At 40.9% G+C, this 25,934-nt stretch overlaps 1 protein-coding gene across 3 annotated transcripts in view; it reads right to left on the bottom strand.

The window, feature by feature from the left end:
* CAMKMT (calmodulin-lysine N-methyltransferase) overlaps positions 1–25,934 on the bottom strand; it is a 685,679-nt gene that overhangs the window by 110,692 nt on the left and 549,053 nt on the right. For all 3 annotated transcript variants that reach the window (XR_012244021.1, XM_073628476.1, XM_073628477.1), the window contains one exon: positions 18,902–18,976. Coding sequence is in view for 2 of the 3 variants with exons in the window: in XM_073628476.1 (XP_073484577.1) it covers positions 18,902–18,976 (75 nt within the window). In the remaining variant the exon portion in view is untranslated. The remainder of the gene's footprint in view (positions 1–18,901; positions 18,977–25,934) is intronic.

Genomic DNA, 25,934 nt, shown 5'->3' with positions numbered 1-25,934 from the left:
ACTGTTAATCACTATTTGTGGTTTAGTATCACATAATTGATTTATAGCGCTGCTTCTTTTGTTTATTTGTTTGTTTAATCAATTTTAACTAAATACCATTCTAAGGAAGAAATACCCCTTTGGGTAGCTATTGAATATATTGATAGTGACCCCATATCTGTAGCCAATTTGTTATGGATGCAACCTAGAGATAGATCTCATCTATTTAACCCCATTACGAAACATTCATTAAATATTTGGGATAAGTTTGGTAAATCTCATATGCTTCAATCTATGCACAATCCCCTTCTTTCTTTTCTAGGGAACCCAGCTTTTTATCCTGCTTGGAAATTTCCAAAGTCATTTTCTGCTTGGTCTTCTACAAACCTGGTTAGATTATATAAACTAGTCTCTATTGATAAATTTCAAACATTCTCTACTTTATGTGATAACAATGAATTACCTTGTAATGAAATATTTCGTTATCTACAAATCAAGAATTTTTATACACCTTTTCTTAGGACCGGTACTATGCTTAATCAATTGTCTCAATTTGAACATATTTGTATGAGTGACCCACATGCTAGAGGGATTATTTCACTCATTTATCAAAATTTCATTAATACTCCTAATGATATACTTCCGTCTTATACTGCTAAATGGGCAACAGATTTAGGACAGACATTCACTATCGATGACTGGTCTAACATATGGATGGCTACCAAATCCTCTTCCCCTAATTGCTTTGCTATTGAAACTAACTTCAAAGTTTTGGCGCGTTGGTATTTAGTACCAGCTAGGATTGCTAAATTTACTCCTTCTTATCCTAGTAATTGCTTCAGAGGTTGTTCCTCACCAGGTACCCACCTGCATATATGGTGGCAATGCCCGATTGCACAAGACTTCTGGAAAAAAGTATTTGCCATGGCATCTAAAGCATTAGAAATTCCTATAACACTAGATCCAGCCATTGCACTCCTAAATCTTAAACCGGATAACATAACCCGTAATCAATTCAAATTGCTCATTCAAATCAATACTGCAGCCAAACAAACTATAGCCAAAGCATGGAAGTCTAATACTCTGATTGTGGCAGAAGTCAAACATAGAACGAACAAGGCCCTTATTTTCGCAAAAATGACAGCTATCGAAGATAATAATATTAATAAATTCCGTATGATTTGGCAGCCATGGGTTAAACACTTTTTTTCTTCAGATTTCGACCAGTCATTGATGTTACCCTATTAAAGTTCCTATAATATCGATGTATTATTGCTTATCTAGGTCGGGAGTCGGGACACCACTTCGGGGGATTCTTTTCTTTTCTTCTCTATTCTCTTCTTTTTATTCTTATCTTACTATCTATTTCTCTTAGATTTCTTTAATTTCTAGGGCAAACCTATATAAATTTTATTTAATATTCAGCACTAAGGTCATAATGCCCGTATAAGTCTCTTATTCTATTCTATTCTATTCTTTTCTCTTCTCTCTCTAATATCTTTTCCTTTATTATTTATTATGTTATTGATAATTAAGGGATATCCTTACATCTTATTTGAATGACTCATATCTCATTATCAATGAGTAATGCCTTTATACATATTAGACTTTCACAATTTTTCTTCTCCAATAGTTAAATATAGTCAATAATTTATAATGAGAGTATCACTCCTTTTTTTCGTTCCCCATTTAGATTTTTTTCCTATTCTCTCAGATGTACTATATGGACTAATTCCTATCTGTATTAGCAATATCATTTTTGATTATCCATGCCCCCACCTATCCACAGTTTGAGCCCAAGAGGGGTGGTTAGGTGGTCTGGAGGCATACTTTATATGTTTCATATATAAATTTTGATTAATATTGTGGTCCACAATTTATTGACTAATTTAAAATTTTACTTATTATCTCTGACTTCTCCTAGCCTGTGAGAATTATTTTAGTAAAGACTATATTGATATGTCTCTATTGTTCATATATTTATCCCTTGTTATAATATCTGCTATACTTTGTCTTTTCTTATGCAAAAAATTCAATAAAAATATTGAACAAGAAATATGTGAAAAAGTGTGGTGTGCATTTGTATTCAGCCCCCCTGAGTTAATACTTTGTAGAACCACCTTTCACTGCAATTACAGCTACAAGTCTTTTTGGGGATGTCTCTACCAGCTTTGCACATCTAGAGAGTGAAATTGTTGCCCATTCTTCTTTGAAAAATAGGTCAAGCTCTGTCAGATTGGATGGAGAGCATCTGTGAACAACAATCCATCATCCATCTTCCCATCAACTCTGACCAGATTCCCTGTCCCTTCTGAAGAAAAGCATCCCCACAACATGATGCTGCCACCGCCATGTTTCACAGTGGGGATGGTGTGTTCAGGGTGATGTGCAGTGTTAGTTTTCCGCCACAATTAGTGCTTTGCTTTTAGGCCAAAAAGATAAATTTTGGTCTCATCTGACCAGAGCACCTTCTTCCACATGGCTTCTCGCAAACTGCAAATGGGACATCTTATGGCTTTTTTTTAACAGTGGCTTTCTTCTTGCCACTCTTCTATAAATGCCAGATTTGTGGAGAGCATGACTAATAGTTGTCTTGTGGACAAATTCTCCCCCACCTGAGCTGTGGATCTCTGCAGCTCCTCCAAAGTTACCATGGGCCTCTTGGCTGCTTCTCTGATTAATGCTCTCCTTGCCCAGCCTGTCAGTTTAGGTGGATGACCATGTCTTGGTAGGGTTGCAGTTGTGCCATACTCTTTCTATTTTCGGATGATGGATTTAACAGTGCTCCGTGAGATGTTCAAAGCTTGGGATATTTTTTTAAACTTCTCCACAACTTTATCCCTTGCCTGTCTGGTGTGTTCTTTGGCCTTCATGATGTTGTTTGTTCACTAAGGTTCTCTAACAAACCTCTGAGGGCTCCTCAGAACAGCTGTATTTATACTGAGATTAAATTACACACAGATGGTCTTTATTTACTAATTAGGTGACTTCTGAAGGCAATTGGTTCCACTAGATTTTATTTAGGGGTATCAGAGTAAAGGGGACAGAATACAAATATTTTCAGATATTTATTTGTAAAAAAAATTGAAAACCATTTAACATTTTCCCACCACTTCACAATTATGTGCCACTTTGTGCTGGTCTATCACATAAAATCCCAATAAAATACATTTACATTTTTGTTTGCAATATGACAAAACGTGGAAAATTTCAAGGGGTATGAATACTTTTTCAAGGCACTGAAGCTGTATATATGTATTTCAGTTAAGTTGGCCATAGATGGTGAGATTTTCTTTCCTGCCACCAGAAAGAAAATCGCTTCATTCCCCCATCTACACAGTCAGTGTTCATGGGGAAATCCCTCCAGCGGAGCTACAGTGTTCTTCCAGTGGAGGGGAGCCATCCCTGCCAGGAGAGCACATAGTGATTATTGCTACCGGCTATAGCCACTGGCAATAATCGCCTGAAAAATCCAAAAGGCTGGTTGTACCCAATTTGATTGATCAATCAATCAACTTGGGTAAATCAGCCTGCCCATGTCCCTGTTGAACTGGTCGAGATTTGAACCTTCAAACTTTAAGAAAGGTCTCTCCTAAGTATAGAGTTTCACCTCCGGTTGTGATTTGCATGCACACCAGAGTTACATTGTTTCCACCACCTGGATCTTTTCTTGGCATGCCAAGAATGAGCCAGAATTTTTGAGCAGAGTGAGCTGGTCTCTGCTGAACTGGCCAAGATTCCATCTATGGCAGGCTTTATTTAGCTGTTTGGCTAGAGTTCTATGTTGTAACGTGCCTCCATTTTGTGATATCCTCTAACTGCAGTCTAGAGTATGGTTTTACTATATCAGTAAAAGGCAAAAATAAATATTTTCCTAAAAGGTTTTTAAATATCACTTTAGCACATCACAAGCATTACATTTTTAAGGCGCCTACTCGAGCTTGAAGAAAAACAGTCATGATTAGACTTATGAAAGACTTTAAATATCTAGTCTACAATTATCATATGTGGGCGGGCTTGCCTATAAAGTTCCCCTTGCAAAGAAGAGGGTTCATAGTTACCTGTCACGCCACTAACCTGTGCTATATTGAAGAGATACAGCTGTCCTAAGAATCTTCGGAATCTGATACTTGTGTTATTTTTCTGGCCTCACTAGGGGACATTCTAATGATGTAGGGGTTGGTGGGTTGAACCATGAGCGTAAGTGGAGAATCAAGCATCCAACACACTTGGAAGATGAATCAGATAAAGAAGCCTCTACAGGTACCCGTATAATTGCAGTACAGTGCAGACAGCAGTGGAACAGGTAGATATGAGCTCTGGGGACTCGCGGGGGGGGGGGGGACACTGTCCTTTCAAATTTGTGTGGCAAAGTTGTTTTAAAGAAGAAGTATCACACGTTTTTTCCAGCATTCAGTTCCCAATAGGGAAAAGAACATGTAGTTCTTTGTCTCAGCTTCTGCCTCCCGCCCCTGGCATGTCAGCAGCCTCATCTCCCTTCGCTTGTACTGGCACCTGCTCCGGGCAAGTGCTGGGATCTAGAGAAAGGCACCGCTTTGCTAGCTGCAGTGTAAGATGACCATGCACCAAGGAAAGGTCCCTGTCCAACAGTGCAGCTAGTATTAACCCCTTGACACCGACCTCCCACAAATATGTAGTCCCACTAGACTGGGCTGTTTTTTTGTGGGGCCGTATATTTGTGTATCTCCCTCTCTCCCAGCAGAGAGACTGGGATCTCACGAGAGCCCCAGGCCCCATACGGGTAACCCAGAACACCCAATTCTGATCAGTCACTGTGAAGCCCGCCCCTACGTTTTCGCTCTCTTTACTTGCAAAGAAAAAAAAAATATACAAACAATTACCTAGATCAAGGTTTGGTCTAGGTCAGTGCCAGGGTTAGTGTATGGGTCAAGGTCAGGGTCAGTACTTTTTTTTTTTTTAATTGGTATTAGTGTCAGTGTGTTTTAGGTAGCGTAAAAAAATTGTAAAATGCACATTATTGTTTCTGGGTTGTACCACAGATGCAAACACCATACACATATGTGGTATCGCTGCAATCCTCAGGAGCAGGAGAATTTATTTTGGGTTGTTCTTTGGTGGAAGGTTATGGTAGTAGCAAGATATATAAAATAAAACAAAATATTTTTACTATTTTGGGCCAGTTTTCCTTTGATAATTAAAAAAAAAATCAGGAGATATCCATTACCATTTACCACCAAATGAAAGCCCAATTTGTTCTAAAAAAACAAGGTATGATCCACCTGGATGCACAAAGTAGTTGTGATGATATACACGGCTTTACTAACACAGGTCAAAGTTGCAAAATTGTGCTTAAGCATTATGATTTGTTTTGCCCTTAGGCGTGAAGGGTTAAAGGGCACTTAGGAAGTACTATTGAATACTGTAAAAAAAAGTGATACTTCTTTAACTTACTCTGTATAAGGATACTCTAGTCATCCTTCTCTGGGTGACAGATTCTCATGCTGTCTCCTGAACATTCATAGCAGTATCACATAATAGCGCTCTGTGTTTAAGAGCAATGCAAAAAACTGCAAGGGTTGATGTTTTATTATGTAATAATTACGTAGGAGTTGGAAGACAACACGTCTTATCAACATGCGCTGACAAAGCAGCAAGTGTCAGACTTCTGGATGTTTCTCACCTCTGACTCTCAGCTACAAGAGCCACACTCAGAAAAACTAAATAGTCAAATATAAACCTTTTATTTGTACAAATATAGTAAATGTAACCATAAATGTCCGGATTCTTGATAAAGTCTTTCATGGCTTGACCTCTTTAGGACCTGCTTTACATGGACTTGAGGTTGTATATGAGCAGTGTGCACAGCAAGCTTTTGCAAAAGCTTTCAACAAGCTTCAAGCTGTTTTCTGGAAGATTTTAAAACAATCTTAGGCACTAGTTTGGTGATGGAAAACAGTTCCTAATGGGAGTGTGGGTTGTCACTTTAAACAATCTGCTACATTGTGAACAGGCAGGCATAGTGTTTGAATGCACCTGTGCTTAAAGTGGATCTTCAGTCTATTTGTCGTGTTGCCTCTGATATAATGTCGTGTTGCCTCTGATCGTGTTGCCTCTAATAAAAAAAATTAAATCTGTAGATACCTTTTTTATTAAGTCCTCCTTACTTAATTTGCCTAGGAGAATGATGTAGGATGCTACATGATGGCTGAGAGAGAGCTAGAGACTGGCTGGGGAAGAGCTAGAGGACGGATGGAGGTGGCCTAGAGGATGGCTGGAAGTGGGCTAGAGTACAGCTGAGGGATTGCGGAGACAGGACCATACGGCTTTCCATCCCTTTGTGTGCATGTTCCGAAAGCAGGGCAACAAACCTCCTTTGCTGCTACTACAACTACATGTATACAAAGGGATGGAAGCATTTGTCTTTATTGAAGGTGTGGCCACACTGTTCCTTACCGCACATGAGCTACCAAACCTTTGTGTATATGTTGCTATAGCAGCATAGAGGAAGTTCACTGCCGCTGCAATAGCAAAGCTTACATCAAGGGCTGAAAGTGCTGTGCCTAGTGCGCAAGTGTGGCCGAGATATGGGCTTAGCATGAATGCACGAAATGTTACACAGACTGCGGGGTGGAATAAGTTGGCTATGGCTTCACTTGCCAATAGTTTTGATGCTCACATGCAGGAAAATAGTAAGCATTAAAACATACATGTCTTTACATACAAAGAATCAAGATTATTAGCAAAAACATGCTATATAGCATAATAACTCATTTAAAAGCCTAAAGGTATTGTGACGGGAGTCACTTTGGGCAGGGGGCCCGTGGAACACAGAATCCCTTAGGAAACCCTTGTTTAATCTCCCCATGCGCCGCCTATGTCTAAGTCACCCCGTGTCCCTAAGAGGGGCACAGGGTGACCGAGAACCCCAGTCTGATTTGTACTAATCAGACTCACTGTACAACCACACTGGAATGTTGTATGTATATATATATATATATATATATATATATATATATATATATATATATATATATATATATAGATATATATAGATAGATATATATAGATATACATTGTATATTGTCTCGTACCTCGTACTATGATGTTGTCAGGGCTGGACTCAGCCCTTCCTTCTCTGAGCTGACTGCTAAGCTGTCGGCTAATTGCCAGCTTCTATCTCTCCATCTCTCCACAGTGACTCACCTGTTGATGATATCCTGCTCGTCAGTCCTGCCTACTTAAGCCGTCCAGTCCAGATGATCTCTGCCTTCGCCTTGGTCACATCTCTAGAGACTCTCCTGTGTTCCTGTTAAAGACTTGCTTAGCTGACATTTCTTCTGGCTCCAGATCCTGCTTGCTGTTCTACTGGCTCCCTGATGTTTTGGCTTGTCTGACTATCCGTTCTTGTTCCTGAACTCTGGCTATGTCTTGACTACGTTTACTCTGTTTACCTTTTTTTTTATTAATATGAAACAAGAGTGCCATTTTGGAAGCCTGGTGGATCCTAGGACACGGAAACTTTTGCCATTTACTGATCTACAAAATAAACATGAACTCCCTAGACAGGCGTTTTATGGGTATTTACAAATCAGACATTATGCACTTACTATAACACCTAATCTACAATTTTCACCTCCCTCCCCATTCGAAACTATGATTCTGGCAGGCAACGCCGAAAGAGGGCTCATATCGGGCATATACAAGATCCTAAACACATTCTCCCAAGATGGGCAGGGTAAACATTCCTATATGACCAAATGGGAAAAGATCCTTGGTGAGGACATTCCTATGACACAGTGGCAGGCCATTTGGTCCCAAGCAGCAAAGAGCTCAATATGCTCACTGTATTAGGAAAACTCCTATAAAATTCTCCTACTGTGGTACATGACCCCAGAGGTGCTCCATACTATCTTCCCTAACACCTCCGATAGGTGCTGGCGTTGCCAAGGAGCAAGGGGCACCTTCTTACATATATATGCCCGCTGTTGGCCCCTTACTGGTCCACAGTCCAGAGATTATTAGATCGCCTATTGGACACACAGGTCCAGGCGTCGGCGTCCCCGAAGTTCTTTTTATTAGGTCTATCACCACTCAAACTCTCCACCCCATATAAGAAATTAGTGCGTCATGTCCTAACGGCAGCAAGATGCCTCATAGCTTTACACTGGAAACGCTCTATCCCACCAACTGCTGAGGATCTTTATGCCAGAATTAAGGACATGGAAGTGATGGAAAAAATGACAGCCAGAATACAAGACAGACTGGAGGCACATAACAGGGTCTGGGAGCCATGGCACCTCCGGGAGGACCCGCCTTGACCAGGTACCACCACCATCTCAACGACTTCTATGTCCCCCCCCTTTTTCTAATTCTCATTCCTTTTTTCTTCTCCTCCTCCTTATTCTTCACTTCCCCCTCTCCCCCACTACCCACCTCTAATTTCTCCTACTGCATAGTCTTATGACTTTTACAGTTTTGGAACATATAACCACAGTTTTGCAGTGGTGAAGCATGTACTCCAATAACATGTAAAACAAATGAATCACTAGACGACAAACACTGAACTACCGAAGGCACCTAGTAATACTTTTGTCTATGAGTATAGAAGTTTAGCATCAGCAAATTATATGTTAACTTAAGTTTATGTAACGCCATTGCACATACTGTTTTCTCTTAAACAATATATTGCACATGTGTTTGAAAATAAAAATGCTATTTGGAAAAAAAATATGAAGCAAGAGTGATTTAACTGTACTTCTGTCAGTCTGATTCATGGTTTCTGACAGTAGGCGAAGGCCATGAATTCAGAAGAATTCAATCCACTTGTTGGTAATATTTTTTCCAGATTGGATGAGCAGGATCACCGCATGGAACAGTTTGCCATGGCGTTACAAATGCTCCGGAGTCGCACGGTGCACCTGGAACCTCCCACTGTGGCTGCTCCAGTACAACCTGTGTTGCAGGCCGTCCCTGCTGCTACTCCAGTCTCTGTGCAGGTACCTGCCTCGAGTATTACCTCTATAAGAGGTATGCCTGGTTTCGCCCCCCGCTTCCCCAGCGATTTGGGGGTGATCCAGTCCAATGCAGAGGATTTCTCAACCAGGTTGAGATATACTTTGAGATGCTGCCCCAAGTGTTTTCCACGGATAGAAGCAAAGTAGGTTTCATGATATCGTTGCTTTCTGAGACTGGCAAAACCTCTATGGGAGATGTAAAAACCTGTTTTCTTGAGTTACCCAGAGTTTGTGGCTTCTTTTAAAAGGGTATTTGACGTTCCTGCATGCTCCGCTTCTGCTGAAAAGTGCCTCATGTCCATCAGAGTACGAGAACTGTTGCAGATTACGTCACTGAATTCCATACTCTGGCAGCAGAGGTTGCGTAGAACAATGAGACCCTCGTGGCTGCTTTTTCTCATGGTCTCTCGGAAACCATCAAGGATGAGATAGGAGCCTGAGATATACCCACTTAGCTGGAGAAGTTGATTACGTTTGCCATCCTCATTGACTCCAGACTCAGAGAAACACTGTCTTTTAAAGAGCGCTTGTGGAAGCCTCTTGTACATTTGTCTCTGAGCTTTGCAGTCCCATCCTTGCTTCCCTCACCTCCCATGCCTCCTGGTACCAAGTAGGTCAGTGAAGATGAACCCATGCACTTGGGCTTCTTGCGTCTCTCTCTGCGGATGAGAGAACCCTTAGGAAGAGGGAGAGATTGTGCCTTCATTGTGGCCAGGCAGGTAATTTTTTGAAGTCTTGTCCTAACCGTCCAGGGAACGCCCGAACCTTGAGGTCCTGTCACAGACAGACCTTAGGTGGCGTTCCTGGTTTTGGTTACCCTTTCTTGGGCTGAGTCGTCCCTCAAGATACAGGCTCTAATCGACTCTGGGGCTGCAGGCATGTTCATTGATGCTGCCTTTGTATTGAAGCACTCGATTCTGCTGCAGCTGCGTGACACCACTTGCCATTGAGGCTCTTGAAGGGAGAACTCTACAGCCTGCCCATGTGACTCATAAGACTGTTCCGTTGTCCATGGCCGTAGGGGTTCTTCACCATGAGATAATCCAATTCCAAGTTATTTCCTCACCTAAGTTTCCGCTGGTTATTGGTGATCCTTGGTTACAGAGGCACAACCCTCTTTTGATTGGCTCCGTGCTGAGGTTCTCTCAATGCAGTAAGACATGCTTCCAGAAGGTAGCAAGGTCCTGTGCACCTCTTCAATCTCCTCCTTGCCAGAGGAGTACCACGATTTTAGTGATGTCTTTGACAAAAGTCAAGCCGGTAGTTTGCCTCCACACCGGTCATATGATTGCGCAATTGACCTTCAACCTAGTGCCATACCCCCTTGTGGCCAGGTTTACCCTTTGTCGATCTTGGAGGATAAGGCCATGGAGGAGTATGTTGCAGACACACTTTCTCGAGGTTTCATCCATAAATCCTTGTCTTCTGCTGGTGCTGGTTTCTTCTTTGTGAAGAAGAACAGGAGTGGGGAACTGAGACCTTGTATTGATTTTAGGGGTCTCAATCTTTTCAAGATTAAAAATGCCTATTCGATTCCGTTGATTATGGAGTTATTTTACCTCTTCCAGGGAGCAACGGTTTTCACAAAGCTTGATTTGAGAGGGGCATATAATCTTGTAAGGATTTAGGAGGGCTACGAGCGGAAAACTGCGTTTAATACCAGAACAGGCCATTATGAGTACCTCATAATGCCTTTTGGCCTTTGTAACGCCCCAACAGATTTCTAGGAATCTATTTATGATGTCCTCCGAGATTTGTTGCAGTTATGTGTGGTGGATTATCTCGATGATATCCTCATATTTTCCAAGTCCCTGGAGAGCCACCACACAGATGTCTGTCGTGTGCTTCAGAAACTGAGAGAGAACAATCTCTATTGGAGAATTCCATCGTAAACAGGTTAAATTACTGGGTTATGTCATTTCCACTGCTGTTTTCGATGGACCCAGAGAAACTTTCAGCAGTCTTACAGTTGTCTCGACCCATCAGTTTACGTCCTCTGCAGCGTTTTCTTGGCTTTGTCAACTATTATCAGAAGTTTATTCGTAACTTCTCATCTCTGGTCAAGCCCCTGACTGATATGACTAGAAAGGACGGTAACCCACAGGGTTGGTCTCCGGAGTCCATTGAGAGTCTCAAGGCTGCCTTTGTTTCTGCTCCTGTGTTGGCACATCCTGATCCTACATTACCTTTTATCATTGAGGTTGATGCTTCCGAGACTGAAGATGGCGCCCTTCTGTCTCAACGTCCTACCTCTGAGAGCGCTATGCATCCTTGTGGCCATTTTCCCAAGAAATTGTCACCTGTGGCGTGCAATTACGAGATTGGTGACAGAGAGCTGTTAGCGATCATTTTAGCCCTGAAAGAATGCAGACATCTCCTCGAAGGTACCAGCTGGTTCTCATTCTTACTGACCATAAGAATCTCACATTCTTGTCTGAGGCTAAATGTCTCTCTCCCAGAAGGGCGCGATTGGCTCTTTTCTTGTCTAGTTTCAATTACATTGTCTCATTCTTAGCTGGTAATAAGAATGTAAGGACTGACGCTTTGTCATGACAATTTCCCTCTACTTCCAAGATGGAGTCGGTTCTAGTTCCTGTGATTCCTCCTGATCATGTTCTGGCTACGGTTCACACCAGTCTCACTTCTCCTTTGGGTGACAAAATTCTTGCTGCTCAGGTCCATGCTCCTCCTGAAAAACCTTGTGACCGCTGCTTTGTCCCAGAGAGTCTCCGCACTTCCATGCTCCAGACTTACTATTCTCCCAAGGCTGCTGGCCACCCTGGGAAGAATCAACTCTTTTGGGACATTTCCCAACAATTCTGGTGGCCTAGTCTACGTGCTGATGTAACCGTCTTCCTAGCTGCCTGTTCCGTGTGTGCTCAGAGTAAGACTCCACAACACCTTCCAGTGGGCCTCCTACAACCCATACTCAATGGAGAGAGGTCCTGGACCCACCTGTCTATGGATTTCATTGTGAAGTTACCCAAATCCCAGGGCAACACAGTTATCCTTATGGTGGTTGACTGGTTCTCGAAAATGTCTCATTGTATTCCACTTAAGAAGTTGCCCACTTCTAAGGAACTGGCTTCCATTTTTGCTCGGGAGCTCTTTCGCTTACATGGGCTACCCAAAGTGATTGTCTCAGACGGGGTAGTCAGTTTGTGTCCCTGTTCTGGCGAGCCTTTTGTGCACAGTTGGGAATTCAGCTTGCTTTTTCCCCTGCGTATCACCCTTAGTCTAATGGGGCCACAGAACGAGCAAATCAGTCCTTGGAGCAATTCCTACATTGCTGTATTTCTGACCATAACAACTGGTCAGACCTCTTAACGTGGGCGGAGTTTTCTCACAACTGTGCCTTGAATTCCGCTTCCCGATTGTCCCCATTTATGGTGAACTATGGTTTCCAGCCTACCATGTTGCCTGACTCATTTGTTCCGCAGAGTATTCCTGCGTTAGGGGACCATCTCCGTGGTCATCGTTCCAAGTCCAGGAGGCTTTGCAACATACTAATGATAGGTACAGACTCCATGCTGACTGCAGACGCCTGCCTGCACCTTCCTACCAGGTTGGGGACAGGGTCTGGCTTTCATCTCGCAACCTTCCACTTCGTGTTCCCTCTCTGAAGTTCGCACCTCGGTTTATTGGGCCTTTCTGTATTCTTCGCAGGATTAACTAAGTGGTTTACGCATAAGACCTTCCTTCTAATATGCGTATCTTAAATGTATTTCATGTCTCCTTATTAAAACCTTTGGTCTGCAACCGCTTTACCACCTCGGTGCCTCGTCCTCACCCTGTACAGGGTGAGAACCATGAGGAGTATGAAGTACAGTCCATAGTTGATTCCCTGTAGGTTCCGTGGGCGCATACAGTACCTGGTGCATTGGAAAGGGTACGGTCCGGAGGAACGCTCTTGCGTCTCATCCTCGGACGTACATGCCCCTGTCCTCCTCCGTGATTTCCATAGATGTTTTTCCCTCAAGCCTGGTGGTCCTCCGAGGGGGAGGGGTCATTAAGGAGGGGGTACTGTCAGGGCTGGGCTCAGCCCTTCCTTCTCTGAGCTGGCCGCTCAGCTGTCGGCTAATTGCCAGCTCCTATCTCTCCACAGTGACTGATCTGTTGATGATTTCCTGCTCGCCAGTCCTGCCTACTTAAGCTGTCCAGTCCAGATGATCTCTGCCTTCACTTGGTCACATCTCTAGAGACGCTCTCCTCTGTTCCTGTTAAAGACTTGCTTGGCTGACATTCTTTCTGGCTCCAGATCCTGCTTGCTGTTCTACTATGCTGTTCTCTGGCTCCCTGACGTTTTGGCTTGTCTGACTATCCGTTACGGTTCCTGAACTCTGGCTATGTTTTGACTACACATACAGTTTACCTTTTGTATTATTATTAAACAAGTATGATTTAACTGTACTTCTGTCTCAGTCTGATTTATGGTTTCTGAAAGGTGTGCTCTGTGTTGGGTCGTTTGGGGTGTGGCTGTATTCCATTGTTCTATTGTGTCTGTCTGCCTTGGGTATTATGGGATGTGTATGTAGAGTAGCTGTGAGAGGGGAGGGGGGGAAATTCCTCCAACAGCTCTCCCTGCTGATTGGACAGTCTATCCCGCCCTGAAAACAAGGGGGGGGATTGTCCTGAGTGTTACCTCTGTGTACTTGGGTTTCAATAAACAGTTTCATGTTTAGCAACCAAAACGATACTGTCTAGTTATTTGTTGTCAACGGTTTGGAATATCTGCTATCTATATTCAGACTGGGAGGAAGCGGTATATGACGAAAGCACTGGGACGAGTGTGGGACGTTTCGTTACGTTGGTGGCAGCGGTGGGATGTTTCCTGCAGTCTGGGACATCCAAACCTCCACTTGGATCCAAGGTCTGGATAGCAGTAGAGGAGAGAAGAGGTACAGATACCAGCTGTCATGGAACAGGAATTTAGAAGGAGGTTGCGAGAGATGCAGATACAGCACAGAGGACCAGTCTCAGAGCAGGTCCTACTAGGATGGTATGATTATATCCACTGGGAACGCTGAAAGGAAGCGCTAGCCCGTGAGCAGCGACACCAGGGAAAAATTCTCTCCTCTTTCCAGGAAAGGTACTGGTCGCAGTACGAAGTGTGAATGGTGTTTTTGGGGAGAAAACCACACAAGGAATGGAAAGCTGAGGTAACCAGGCTGGTCCAGGTGGAGATGCGGTTGGATGAGAGCTACAGAGCCCTCCCCTGGTATGTAGCCCAAGTGTGCCCATGGACACCAGACAACACCCCAACAAAAGGCTTTGACTACAGCAGCCTGGGGCTGTTATTAGAGAAGCTGTCTGAGGACCCTGACTTTGGAAGCAATTTGGAGTGGCGTTTGGAAGATATCTAGGAATACAGAGCAACTCCAGAACAACCGACTGAGCCTCCAGCAAAAGAGCTCCACGCAGAGAATGCAATTGGCACCTCACAACTGCAGCTTGACCTGTTGTTGGTGGATGGGACTATGGTCTCCACCTGTATAGTCCAGGGATGCTGGGCAGTCGGCCCAGATCCCCAACAGCATGATGAAGTGAGCCCAGCCACCCTGTCTTCTCCCCAGTGGTTGAAAGGACTCCAGGGAGAAGGTCCAGTTCTCACTTCTCCCCAGCGGTGGGTATGTTCTCTGAGAGAGGCAGAGGTTGGCTGGGTGAGTAATGATATGTTTGGGACAATTTATATGGGATACTCTGTGTATACCGGTATTAGGGTACTGGAACTACTGAATCATTTCGGAGTCAACCCGTCTGGAGTCTCCTCCTGTGTTAGTCTGCTGCCGAAAGGGGAGAGATGTGACGGGAGTCACTTTTGGCGGGGGGCCCGTGGAATCCAGAATTCCTTGGGGAGGTTGGGAAACCCTTGTTTCAGCTCCCCATGCACCTCCTATATCTAAGTCACCCTGTGTCCCTAAGTCACCCCAGTTTGATCTGTACTAATCAGACTCACTGTACAACCACACTGGAATGTTTTGTACATATATATATATATATATACTGTATATATATATATATATATATATATATATATATTGTATATTGTCTTATAATATGATGTGCTTTGTGTTGGGTCGTTTGGGGCATGGCTGTATTCCATTGTTCTATTGTGTCTGTCTTGGGTATTATGGGATGTGTATGTAGATTAGCTGTGAGAGGGGAGGGGGGAAATTCCTCCAACAGCTCTCCCTGCTGATTGCACAGTCAACCCTGCCCTGAATGCAAAGGGGGGGGGGGATTGTCCTGAGTGTTATCTCTGTGTACACAGGTTTCAATAAACAGGTTCATGCTTAGCAACCAAAACAAGTACTGTCTAGTTAAGGGTTGTCAACGATTTGGAATATCTGATATCTATATTCAGACTGAGAGGAATCGGTAAATGACGAAAGCGAAATGAAGAAGAGCTTCACAGGTTGCCACTGGAGTCCTCTTCCACTCCTCCATGACAACATCACAGAGCTGGTGTATGTTAGATACCTTGCGCTTCTCCACCTCTTGTTTGAGGATGCTCAATAAGGTTTAGGTCTGGGGACATGCTTGGCCAGTCCATCACCTTTACCCTCAGCTTCTTTATCAAAGCAGTGGTCATCTTGGAGGTGTGTTTGGGGTCCTTATGTTGGAATACTGCCCTGCGGCCCAGTCTCCGAAGGGAGGGGATCATGCTCTGCTTCAGTATGTCACAGTATGTTGGCATTCATTATTCCCTCAATGAACTGTAGCTGCCCAGTGCCAGCAGCACTCATGCAGCCCCAGACCATGACACTACCACCACCATGCTTGATTGTAAGCAAGATACACATGTCTTTGTACTCCTCACCTGGTTGCCACCACACACGCTTGACACCACGTGTTTATCTTGGTCTCATCAGACCACAGGACATGGTTCCAGTAATCCATGTCCTTAGTCTGCTTGTCTTCAGCAAACTATTTGCGGGCTTTCTTGTGCATCATCTTTAGAAGAGGCTTTCTTCTGGGATGATAGCCATGCAGACCAATTTGATGCAGTGTGCGGCGTATGGTCTGAGCACCGACAGACTGACCCCCCACCCCTTCAACCTCTGCAGTAATGCTGGCAGCACTCATACGTCTATTTATCAAAGACAACCTCTGGATATGACACTGAGCATGTGCACTCAACTTCTTTGGTCGACCATGGCGAGACCCGTTCTGAGTAGAACCTGTCCTGTTAATCCGCTGTATGGTCTTGGCCACTGTGCTGGAGCTCAATTTCAGGGTCTTGGCAATCTTCCTATAGCCTAGGCCATCTTTATGTAGAGCAAAAATTCTTTTTTTTGAGATCCTCAGAGACTTTTTTGCCATGAGGTGCCATGTTGAACTTCCAGTGATCAGTATGAGAGAGTGAGAGCGATAACACCAAATTTAACACACCTGCTCCCCATTCACACATGAGACCTTGTAACACTAACGAGTCACATGACACCGGGGAGGGAAAATGGCCAATTGGGCCCAATTTGGACATTTTCACTTAGGGGTGTACTCACTTTTGTTGCCAGTGGTTTATACATTAATGGCTGTGTGTTGAGTTATTTTGAGGGGACAGTAACTTTACACTGTTATACAAGCTGTACACTCACTACTTTGTAGCAAAGTGTAATTTCTTCAGTGTCACATAAAAAGATATAATAAAATATTTACAAAAATGCAAGATACTATATATATATATATATATATATATATATATATATATATATATATATATATATATATATATATATATATATATATAAGATAGTTTCTCTTGAAGTTAGTTTAAATTTGCTTTTGAATCTAATCTTATGTACTTGAAAAATGGAAATGCAAATATAATTTATCTGAATATTTTCCAAGCTACATTACAATACAAAAGTATTAAATATCTTTTAATATTGTAAAGATGTTCATTAATTATTAAACTTAACTGTAAAATTACTGCAGCAAAATATAACATAACCCAAGCAAACTTATTATTATAAATATATTGATAAAAATAGCTTCATTTTAATTTACACAGGTATATTTTTCAACTTTTCAGAAATATAAAAAAATGTAAATACAAAATAAAGGATTACAAATAAAATATAGATATTGAAATTGCTGTCTAAATTGTGGCGCTATGGAGAAATAAATAAATAAATACATAAAAAGCCTTTAAAATCCAACAGCCCATGTTATTATTCAAATTGGATGGTGTGGTGTGATTATCATGGGCAGTAGAAAATGGCCATAGCAACTGTTGTTTTGATATTTGTGTGAAGAGCAAATTTAACTCTAAATCTGTTGGCAAGACCTTGCTTCACCCACGTAATCTGGAAAACATCCATATGTGAGGCTTGTCTAAGCCCCTGAGAAGACTGTTGCCCTCCTGCTCATGTCCGCCAGCTCTCTGATCTGACTTTCATACTTAATCTGGTCTAATCCTACTGAGCATTAACTTCATCTGTGCAATGAAACCTGTAGTATCCATTCTAATATTTGGTGAGGAAGGCATTTACTAAATTACTTGCTGAAATCATATGGTGTTGTTTAGCTCTTTATTTTAATCAGATGATGCATCTCGGGGACACATTATTTGTGGTTTAGCTGCAAACCCAGGTTTGTCTTTTTATGAACAAAGAACCTTGCCCGTATTTCATCACGTTTGAGCTGTTACTATTTGATGGATGACAGAACGAGCAGAGTTTCAGTAACAAACATTTTTCATAATATTAATCTTACCGGGGCTGAAGTATAAAAGGCAACACTATAAAATGATTTACCAGGTAGTTAGTAACTTTCTCAAGGATATCCCTGAACAAAAGGCAGATTTCTTAAAAGGAAAACCATCAAAGGATAATCTAATAAAATCGCTTTCCAATTTAAAGCAACAGTACATCAAATGATAAAATGATGTTTCAATTATTTAATTGTTTTAAATATTTTGAACATCTTTGGTACAGGTTCAAAAAATAAAGTTCAGCTAAAAAAAAAAAAAAACGGAAGAAAGAAAGAAAAGGAAAATACACATCTTTCAATGTAAAGAAGCAGAACTATGAATTGAACTAAAATGGTGACAAGCTTGATTAATGCTATTTCTGACAACTCCACTGAAATAATACCTGTTCTCTTAATTACATGTTACAATATGTCGTAGGATGATTTATCCAGAGAATAAAGAATATGATACAATGTTCCTCCCTATTACCTTGCTGTTAATAACTGTCTACTTAACTTTAGCAGCTTTCAGAAACATCAGATATAATTTGCTTCTCTTCTTGAACGATTGACGTATACAAGTTGCTGATTTTTTTTCCCTTCTGTAAAGGTCTCATATGCATTTAAAACCCTCTAAGTAGCTATTACAATTCAGCAGAAGACCACAGATCACTGGAAGACATTTTCTTATACATGAATTATTTGGGACCCCACTTAAGATAGCTCGTGTCACAACAGATTGTTAAAGCGGGTTTGCTCAGAAAACATTATTTTGGCGATCACTTGAATGCCAAAAAAAAAAAAAAAAAAGCACAACCTTGCACTAATATCAATAGTCAGATCTTTAGTAACAAGTAAGCTAATTGAGCTGTTTGTGTTGATAAACTCCCTTTCCTCCAGACTGTTCCTCCCTGAACCATAATTATTTGCAATTTGCTTAAGTCGTCCATTTACTGATACGTCAAGCATGAAACAGAGGCAATTTCACAAAATGGAAATGCTTCTCAAATTCAATCTTCAGGAAATAATGTGGTACAAGTTACTCCGTGATAGAAGACTACCTCATGACTGTCACATCGAGATGAATATTAATTTGTTGAGGTTAAGGCGGTTTAGTGCTTCATTTGTTGACTTTGCTTAGCCGTCAGAGAGCAGAGCAGCGCAATTATTCCAACAAATCTATTTTTCTCCCCCTCTTTTTTTAACATGAGTTACCATTTTTATGTACTTACCAGTCAGCACACATAACAATGTCAAAATGTCCTTCCAGTTGAGAGACATCTGTCTCATTATCCCACCGTAAAATGCTAAAGGGAGACATGAAAAAAATGTGATTTTAATATTTTGCATTTTTAACACCATGGATTTTCGTGACATTCGCGCAATGGTTGAAAAAGCAAATAAAATGTTGGCAAACATATCTCATGATCACTTTTATCAGGTTCTTGAGGATACAGTGATCAAAAAAAAAAAAAAAAAGAAGAAGAAGAAAACAAGAAGGGGTAAAAAGGAAAACAGTTTCCTGTGTTTTGTGGTCTACCTAATGCATCGGACAATGCAACAGCACCCAAAACCCTTCTAAAGCATCAGCCAACCATGCAGGTCAATGATTTGACAATCTCACAATCTTTTCCTTTAAAGGAAAATATCTGCTGATTAGGATACATCATAAAAGCAGACCGTTGGCTGAGAAGCAAAACTTTAGAAAATATCCAGCCATTCTAATCATCTTTTCCTTTGGAATGTTATATGGTTTTTTGGCCAATGAAATGATCTGTCACACACTCTGATGAAAAACCAGCATTTGTATTGAGCTGTCTTCATCTTCCATCAACAGTGAATATTTTTTTGTGAAACAACTGCAAATATTGGTGTTTAAACCATAAATATGAATTACCAAGAGCTTCAGTCATGGCATATAGTATTATGTTGCTTCTGCTATAAGTCTTAAATATTCTTAATAAAAACACATTATTCAAAAAAAAAAATCAGTTGCACAATTCAACAAATTATTAAAATATTTTTTCGATTTATTGTGGCAGCAGAAATTGTATGAGTAAATTGGCAAGGCTGTTTTTTTGTATAATGTAGAAGATTTAAAGGGTCCCTGCCATGATTTGGCTTATGTGTGTATCTAAATGGTCAGTCCTTAATTATTACAGTGTAAATGTGCAAGATTACTTATTTAACAATTACATTCTATCTGAACCTGATACAGTACCTTGGGCATCAATGAGAGTTGGTACTTGTCAACCTTGCACATTTTACATACAGAAACTTAAAGGAAAGTGTGCTAAACCACTCGTAGTCTCTATTGGAGGCCCATGTGACAAGGTGACAAGGCAAGAGCCAATTGGGACAAAACGTTGTCACTCTATAACAGGGCTTGCCAGAACAAGAACCTTCATTGCAGGACCATCAGGAATAATTCTAATGAAAGCTGCACATTTAAAATAATGGAAAATTTATATTTGGAATTACATTAGAGTGTTATAGCATTAATAAGATGAGTTTTATATGCGTGAATGATTTGAAATACTTCTATCCAGAAAGCCAAAAGGTGACAATTAATGCACATTGTTTTTAAGATACCACGGTTTGTATCACTGTATCTGAAAATGTGGTGCAAAATCTTTTGGTTGATACATACTATGATCACAAAGAGGATCTAAGCATGAGCTGTTGGTTTGAAAATCTAAATTTTTTTTGCTGTTTTGAATAGAGCAGAGAAGTGTTAGAATATCAGTCAGATTTTTATTTCTAACCGTCTCCCTGCTGAGGAGATTAACCTTCCTTGTTTATTCTGATGACCGTTGTCAAGTGAAGTAAAACCTAAAATGTAATTTGTCAGAAATAGAGGGCAAATCTTCCAATAGCACACATTCTTCTGGTGACAGCTCTCTAAAAAGGGATCTTGTTTACTTTGGGGAGATCTCCTCCTACTTCCTGTTGTGTCTTGAGACAGGACATAAAGAAACATCCACCCCCCCCATGGGACACAGACAGAAAAAATAAATACATAGATAAATAAATAGATTTCACTTGTTGTAAACAGACAAAAAGACAAAGATTGTGCTCCTTAAATAAATGTGCAATAACTATAAAGTGCCAAACTGAATAATATGTGACAACCAAAACCGTGCTTTTTATCAAATATTATTTAATTTGGCACTTTATAGTTTTGGCACATTTATTTAAAGTGGAGTTCCACCCCCAAAAAAATGTCATTAATGTGCATGAAATAAATATGAAAAAAAACATTTGGAGAAATTTTTTTTTTACTTACCTTTTTATGCCTGTTGCTATGTGGTCCCTCAAAGTCTGCCTCCTTCAGCGTCAGTGGGCTGCACCGAGGGCTAGGTTGCCATAACAATGGGGCGGGTACTTCTGACGATGCCGTCCATTGTTATGGCAACCTGTATACCTTACAGCGCCACTACGGCGCATAACTGTGCATGCGCGAGAACAGGGAGGTGCATGCTGGTCCAGCAGCAGGACCGAAACCAGGAAGATAGTGCTTGTGCGCTTCACTTGCCCACAAGCAAAATGGGGATGGCCAGGACACGATTATACAACTTAATTTTTTATATTACAGCGGACATTGGGGGACAAATCTTTTAAACACGTGAGTGTTATATGTTAATGTTCTGACCTTCAGAAGTGTTTAAAAAAAAAAAAAATAGAACATGTCGTTGGAACTCCACTTTTATTTAAGGAGTGCAATCTTTATCTTTTTCAACATATTTCAGCATCTACAGATGTAAAACATGCAGCTTCTATACAGGGTGTATATTTTGTGTAGGGATTCTACTGCACATACCTGGTACTAGTGATTTCAACCACCTGCGGATACCCCTTCATTTGATTATGCCACTGAGTACAATCAAATTAGTCTCCATGCTTTAAAAACCACTTAGTTGCAAACAATTGTATACTTTTTGGTAATAAAGCTGTTTAGATTCTTTTATGTAAGCCTTAGCTTACATAAAACACACTTCCAGTGTACAATATGCAGCGATGAGGGCTTTTTATGTGCAAATCAACTGATCTCCTACACCAGATACAGTAACTAATTTGTTGTCTCTGCCAACCATCGATGCTTAGATTTACAATTAAAGCTTAGCTGATATGGATATAGTGTACAGATCTCAGCACAATTGGAGCAACTGGTTTTAGGCGTAGTCCATCAATTTGCAGGGAATCAACTCTGTATATAACTTTTATAAATTATCAAAAACATATCAATCCACTAACTCTTCTATATATAGGCGACAGTGACACAACAAGTAATTATAACAAACATTTAAATGCTAAGCTTAAGAATATTTCTCCCACTAAGCTTTCCTTGTCTCATAACAATTAGGGAGTTCCACATTTGTTGGATGAGCTTCTATTCTACTCTAATTTCAAGTCTTTTGTATATACATGTTGAGTTGTGACACGACATTGATACTTTAAAGAGTAATAACAGTAAGTTGAGGCTTATAACATTAGACTCAGGACAGTGGTTTTGAGGATAGACGCTTCACTGAGCATCTCACAAATTGTCTCCTCCTCCCATATGGTACCTGCTGGTCTTTCTAAAGCTCCGATCCATAATTAAGTCTTAAGTAATTGTCCATGACCATGCTGACTCTTTCATCTCAATCCTTGTGCCATTAGTTATAGAGGTGATCCAATTAACAGCTGGAAGTCATAACCAATGGTGAACTCTACAAAGAAACATGCAGTCTTATAGAAACTCTATGAGCACCTGTCTAACTATATCACAGACACTTCTGGTGGTCTCTTTAAATTGCCTTGCATGTCACTTAATAAGCACCCCATTAACAATGCACCAGTCTTTGTTCTACCACAGATGTTCTAGTTATTATTTAGTATCCTACTTTTAAATGAGAAAAAGAATAAATAAAAGAAGAAACAAAAACACTACTTGCAATGTTTCTTTTAATTTCAGCTTTCTTTCATTTCAACTTATTTCCGCTCCAGGCAGATATAAATAAATGTAATCAATAATACATCATAAAATGTATTAAGCAGTGTAAGTGCCTGAATTTGACCTGGTATCGGCATCTTGCAATCCCTGTACAACAGCACTCAGAGTGGGGAAGGAGGAAGCAGCTCAAGAAGCCAATCAACTGTGCTTATGTGCTCACAAGGAACATGCTGATAGGAGTGCATGAGAGCAAAGTGACAGAGAGGTGAGCATATCAGTTTGCTGCTTCTCCTATCCCTGTCCAGTCACAGGTTGGTGGAGGGACAAGACAAGACCTGTAAACAATGGCAAACTGTAGAAGAGAAAAATCAAAGCTCTGTCCTGCCTGACAGAACTGTGCTGTGTGAGGGGCTCTGATTAAAACATGCCATAAGTTACTTGGTTGAAGAAACAACAATTCTGTAAATAGTTTGTTCTGTTGGACCTCTACTTTCACATGGAGAGCTGGCTAAAGGTTATTTTATTATGGCTATGGCCTCTTTACCAGCAAAATTAATGGTAAGACTGTAATCAATTGCCATTATAATGCATTTGAAATCTACTTAAGAGTTTAAAATGAAAATCTCACTATGCTTTATAGTTTAGATGAACCTAAAAGAGTAAAATAACTTGGCTCACCTGCCTACCTTGGTTCTTTTTGCATCTTAGCACTGTCTCTGATATGATACAGCTGATCCTAAGATTTTACTTTACCTCCTATATAACTGGGTTGGTCTTTTTGGCCCCTATCAGACTAATCTAGATCAGCTGCATTCAGCTGGGTGATAGTTTTCAGCACAAATGTTTAACTACATACATTTTCTTGTATATGTCATGTCACGTAATATTGTCTATGACAATATTGGTAGAATTATCATTGTAATTCTTGATGTAGTTATCATCAGTGTTGGTTTCATTGATGAGGATGAGGTTTAGGGCTTAGGTTGAGGTATAAGATTAGGGAAAGGGGTACATTTAGGTTAAAACCCATCTACAGGGGTAACATTTGATCAATGTTTCTTCCAGGCCTCTGCGGTAGAGCGAGAGGAGTTTTTTCAAGGTTACAAGGACAGACTTTTTTATTAAAAAAAAAAAATAGTTCTTAGGCCGTTTTTTGTGTTGGTCTGAAGAGTCTCCAATATCTCTAGAAGGCAAACCATAAGATTGCAAATTCTGGGAAAGCCCAGACACTTCCAGAAAAAAATATCTCACACCAATATTATAAAATAAAGCCAAGTTTAATTAGGGCAATTAGGTTGTATAAGTATACTCAAATTCTAACCAGTCATCCACCATCTATTGGGAAATCAAGGTTTGCCATTTCATTTTAGCCCTCTGGATCCTGGAAGACTTTGTGATTATTAGGTTGGAGTAATAAGTAGAAATACACTTTATTGATCCCTTCAGGCCAGCATTCCTGGATTGTGCCCTGATCACATGTGAGCATTGCAGGTAATGAAAGTATGCTGTATGGATGACTCCATGGTTCCTCCTGTAGATAGAGATATTTCCTGGCCTTCTTTATGGAAGGCATGGTTAACAGTAGAGGATTTTAAAGAGTAACTCCACTTTAATGGATACATATAGCAAATAAAAAAAAATATAACACATACAATTGCTACACAAGCCATTTTCTAATTTCATGTTATTAAACATTACCTTTCCTTTTCAAATTACAGTTGCTGTATATTTCTGTAAAATTCAATACAATATAGCAACCAGGAGGGCTTCTGTACACCGACAGAACCTCCCCAGAAATATCATTCCCTGCTTGTGTGATCAGCTGATTAGAACATCCCTAAAGGGTACCTCGGTAGATGGGAAAAGGTTGAGAAATGTCCATATTTCTAATCCTTGAAGATGGGAAAGTGTACAACACCATTTTCCAAAGAACGAGACTGGGGTCAAAGAGTTTCAACATTCATAGGTTCTATCTGCTTTATACAGGATTATATGGGTGTCTAACAAGATTACAGCTCTGCCTTTAGTGTCTGCCGGTGTATAAACTGTAAATTCATGGAAAGTTTATGAATGTTGAATCTAGTGGAACATTCTTAAATGAAGCCAACACGTCCTATCAGGGAACTAATGTATCTATTATTTAACATCTCTAGGATTTTGTCATCTGCAATAATGTGAGATATCAAATAATACAAATCACATCCTAGAGGAGTCTTCCCTTGTCTTCAGAATAAGAACTTTTCATGCTTCCCTCATAGAGGTCAGTAGAGTCAGGAGCTTAATTAAATATATCAAGCAAATGTTTGCTTAGTTGTTGACTGAACTGACGATACCATTTTACCAATGCTGGAAATATAAAAATTGCAAGCTCAACCTTCTATGTGGTGCATCTAGCTCTGCACTAATCTGTAGGGGTAGCTGTACAATAGAGAAGAGACCGCTGTCAAGTCCCTCCATAGAGTAGTCCACCATAAAAATCAGAATAAAGGACAATGAAAGCATCCAGTAAGTCTGAGGTACAAGTAAGGTTTTGATGTGAAGACGTAGCGAGATCTTGGGAAATGAGATTGTGTTATACTCTAGTTTGTAGACCAGCAATTTACCAGTTCTATTTCCAAATTCAGTTTTTGTTGGGTATATAGTAACTTATTATTTGGTTAGCTCATGAGCTCAGGCCCCCGCCGCCTCCTCAGATGGTCACATCAGGAAGCAGTTTTGCCTAAGAGCTACAGGAGGCACATCTGTGCACACAGTGGGGAATTTCCACTTATGACTTATGGGCACACACAGCAAATGTCTGTACAAGTTCCAACATCAGAAACAAGCTTTTGTATGCACAAACAAGTGTGTTTGTGCATGCAAGAAAATAACCTTGCACATATGTGCCACAGGTTTCGGCCAGGTTCTGCCAAGCCCTGACAGAAAGCTGTGGCACATCTGTTCATGTGCGAGATATCCAAAGATAATGGCCAGGAAGAGGAGCGGTGGAAGGATTGGGTCTGTTTTAAGATCAAGACTTTCAAAGGAGAGATATTAATCGCTAGCGGACCAGCCACTGCAGTTATACTGCGGCAGGTTGGCACGGTATACAGCGCCTCTATAAGACGCTATTGCAGGCACCCGTGTCCCACCGGAGGCGTGCATGCATCCGCAGCATGTCCTAGAGCTGATGCGCGTGCCCCTTGGGCACGATGTCCCCCGGGCACCCGCGATCGATCGTAACAGAACGAGAACGGGGATGTGTGTGTAAACACACAAATCCCGGTTCTGTCAGGGCAGAGGAGACAGATCGTGTGTTCCTATGTAGGAACACATGATCTGTCTCCTCC

The sequence above is a fragment of the Aquarana catesbeiana genome, linkage group LG04, assembly GCF_042186555.1.
Source record: "Aquarana catesbeiana isolate 2022-GZ linkage group LG04, ASM4218655v1, whole genome shotgun sequence".
NCBI lineage: Eukaryota > Metazoa > Chordata > Amphibia > Anura > Ranidae > Aquarana > Aquarana catesbeiana.
The sequence above is the reverse complement of the archived record's forward strand: the minus strand, read 5'-3'. Positions and strand labels throughout refer to the sequence as shown.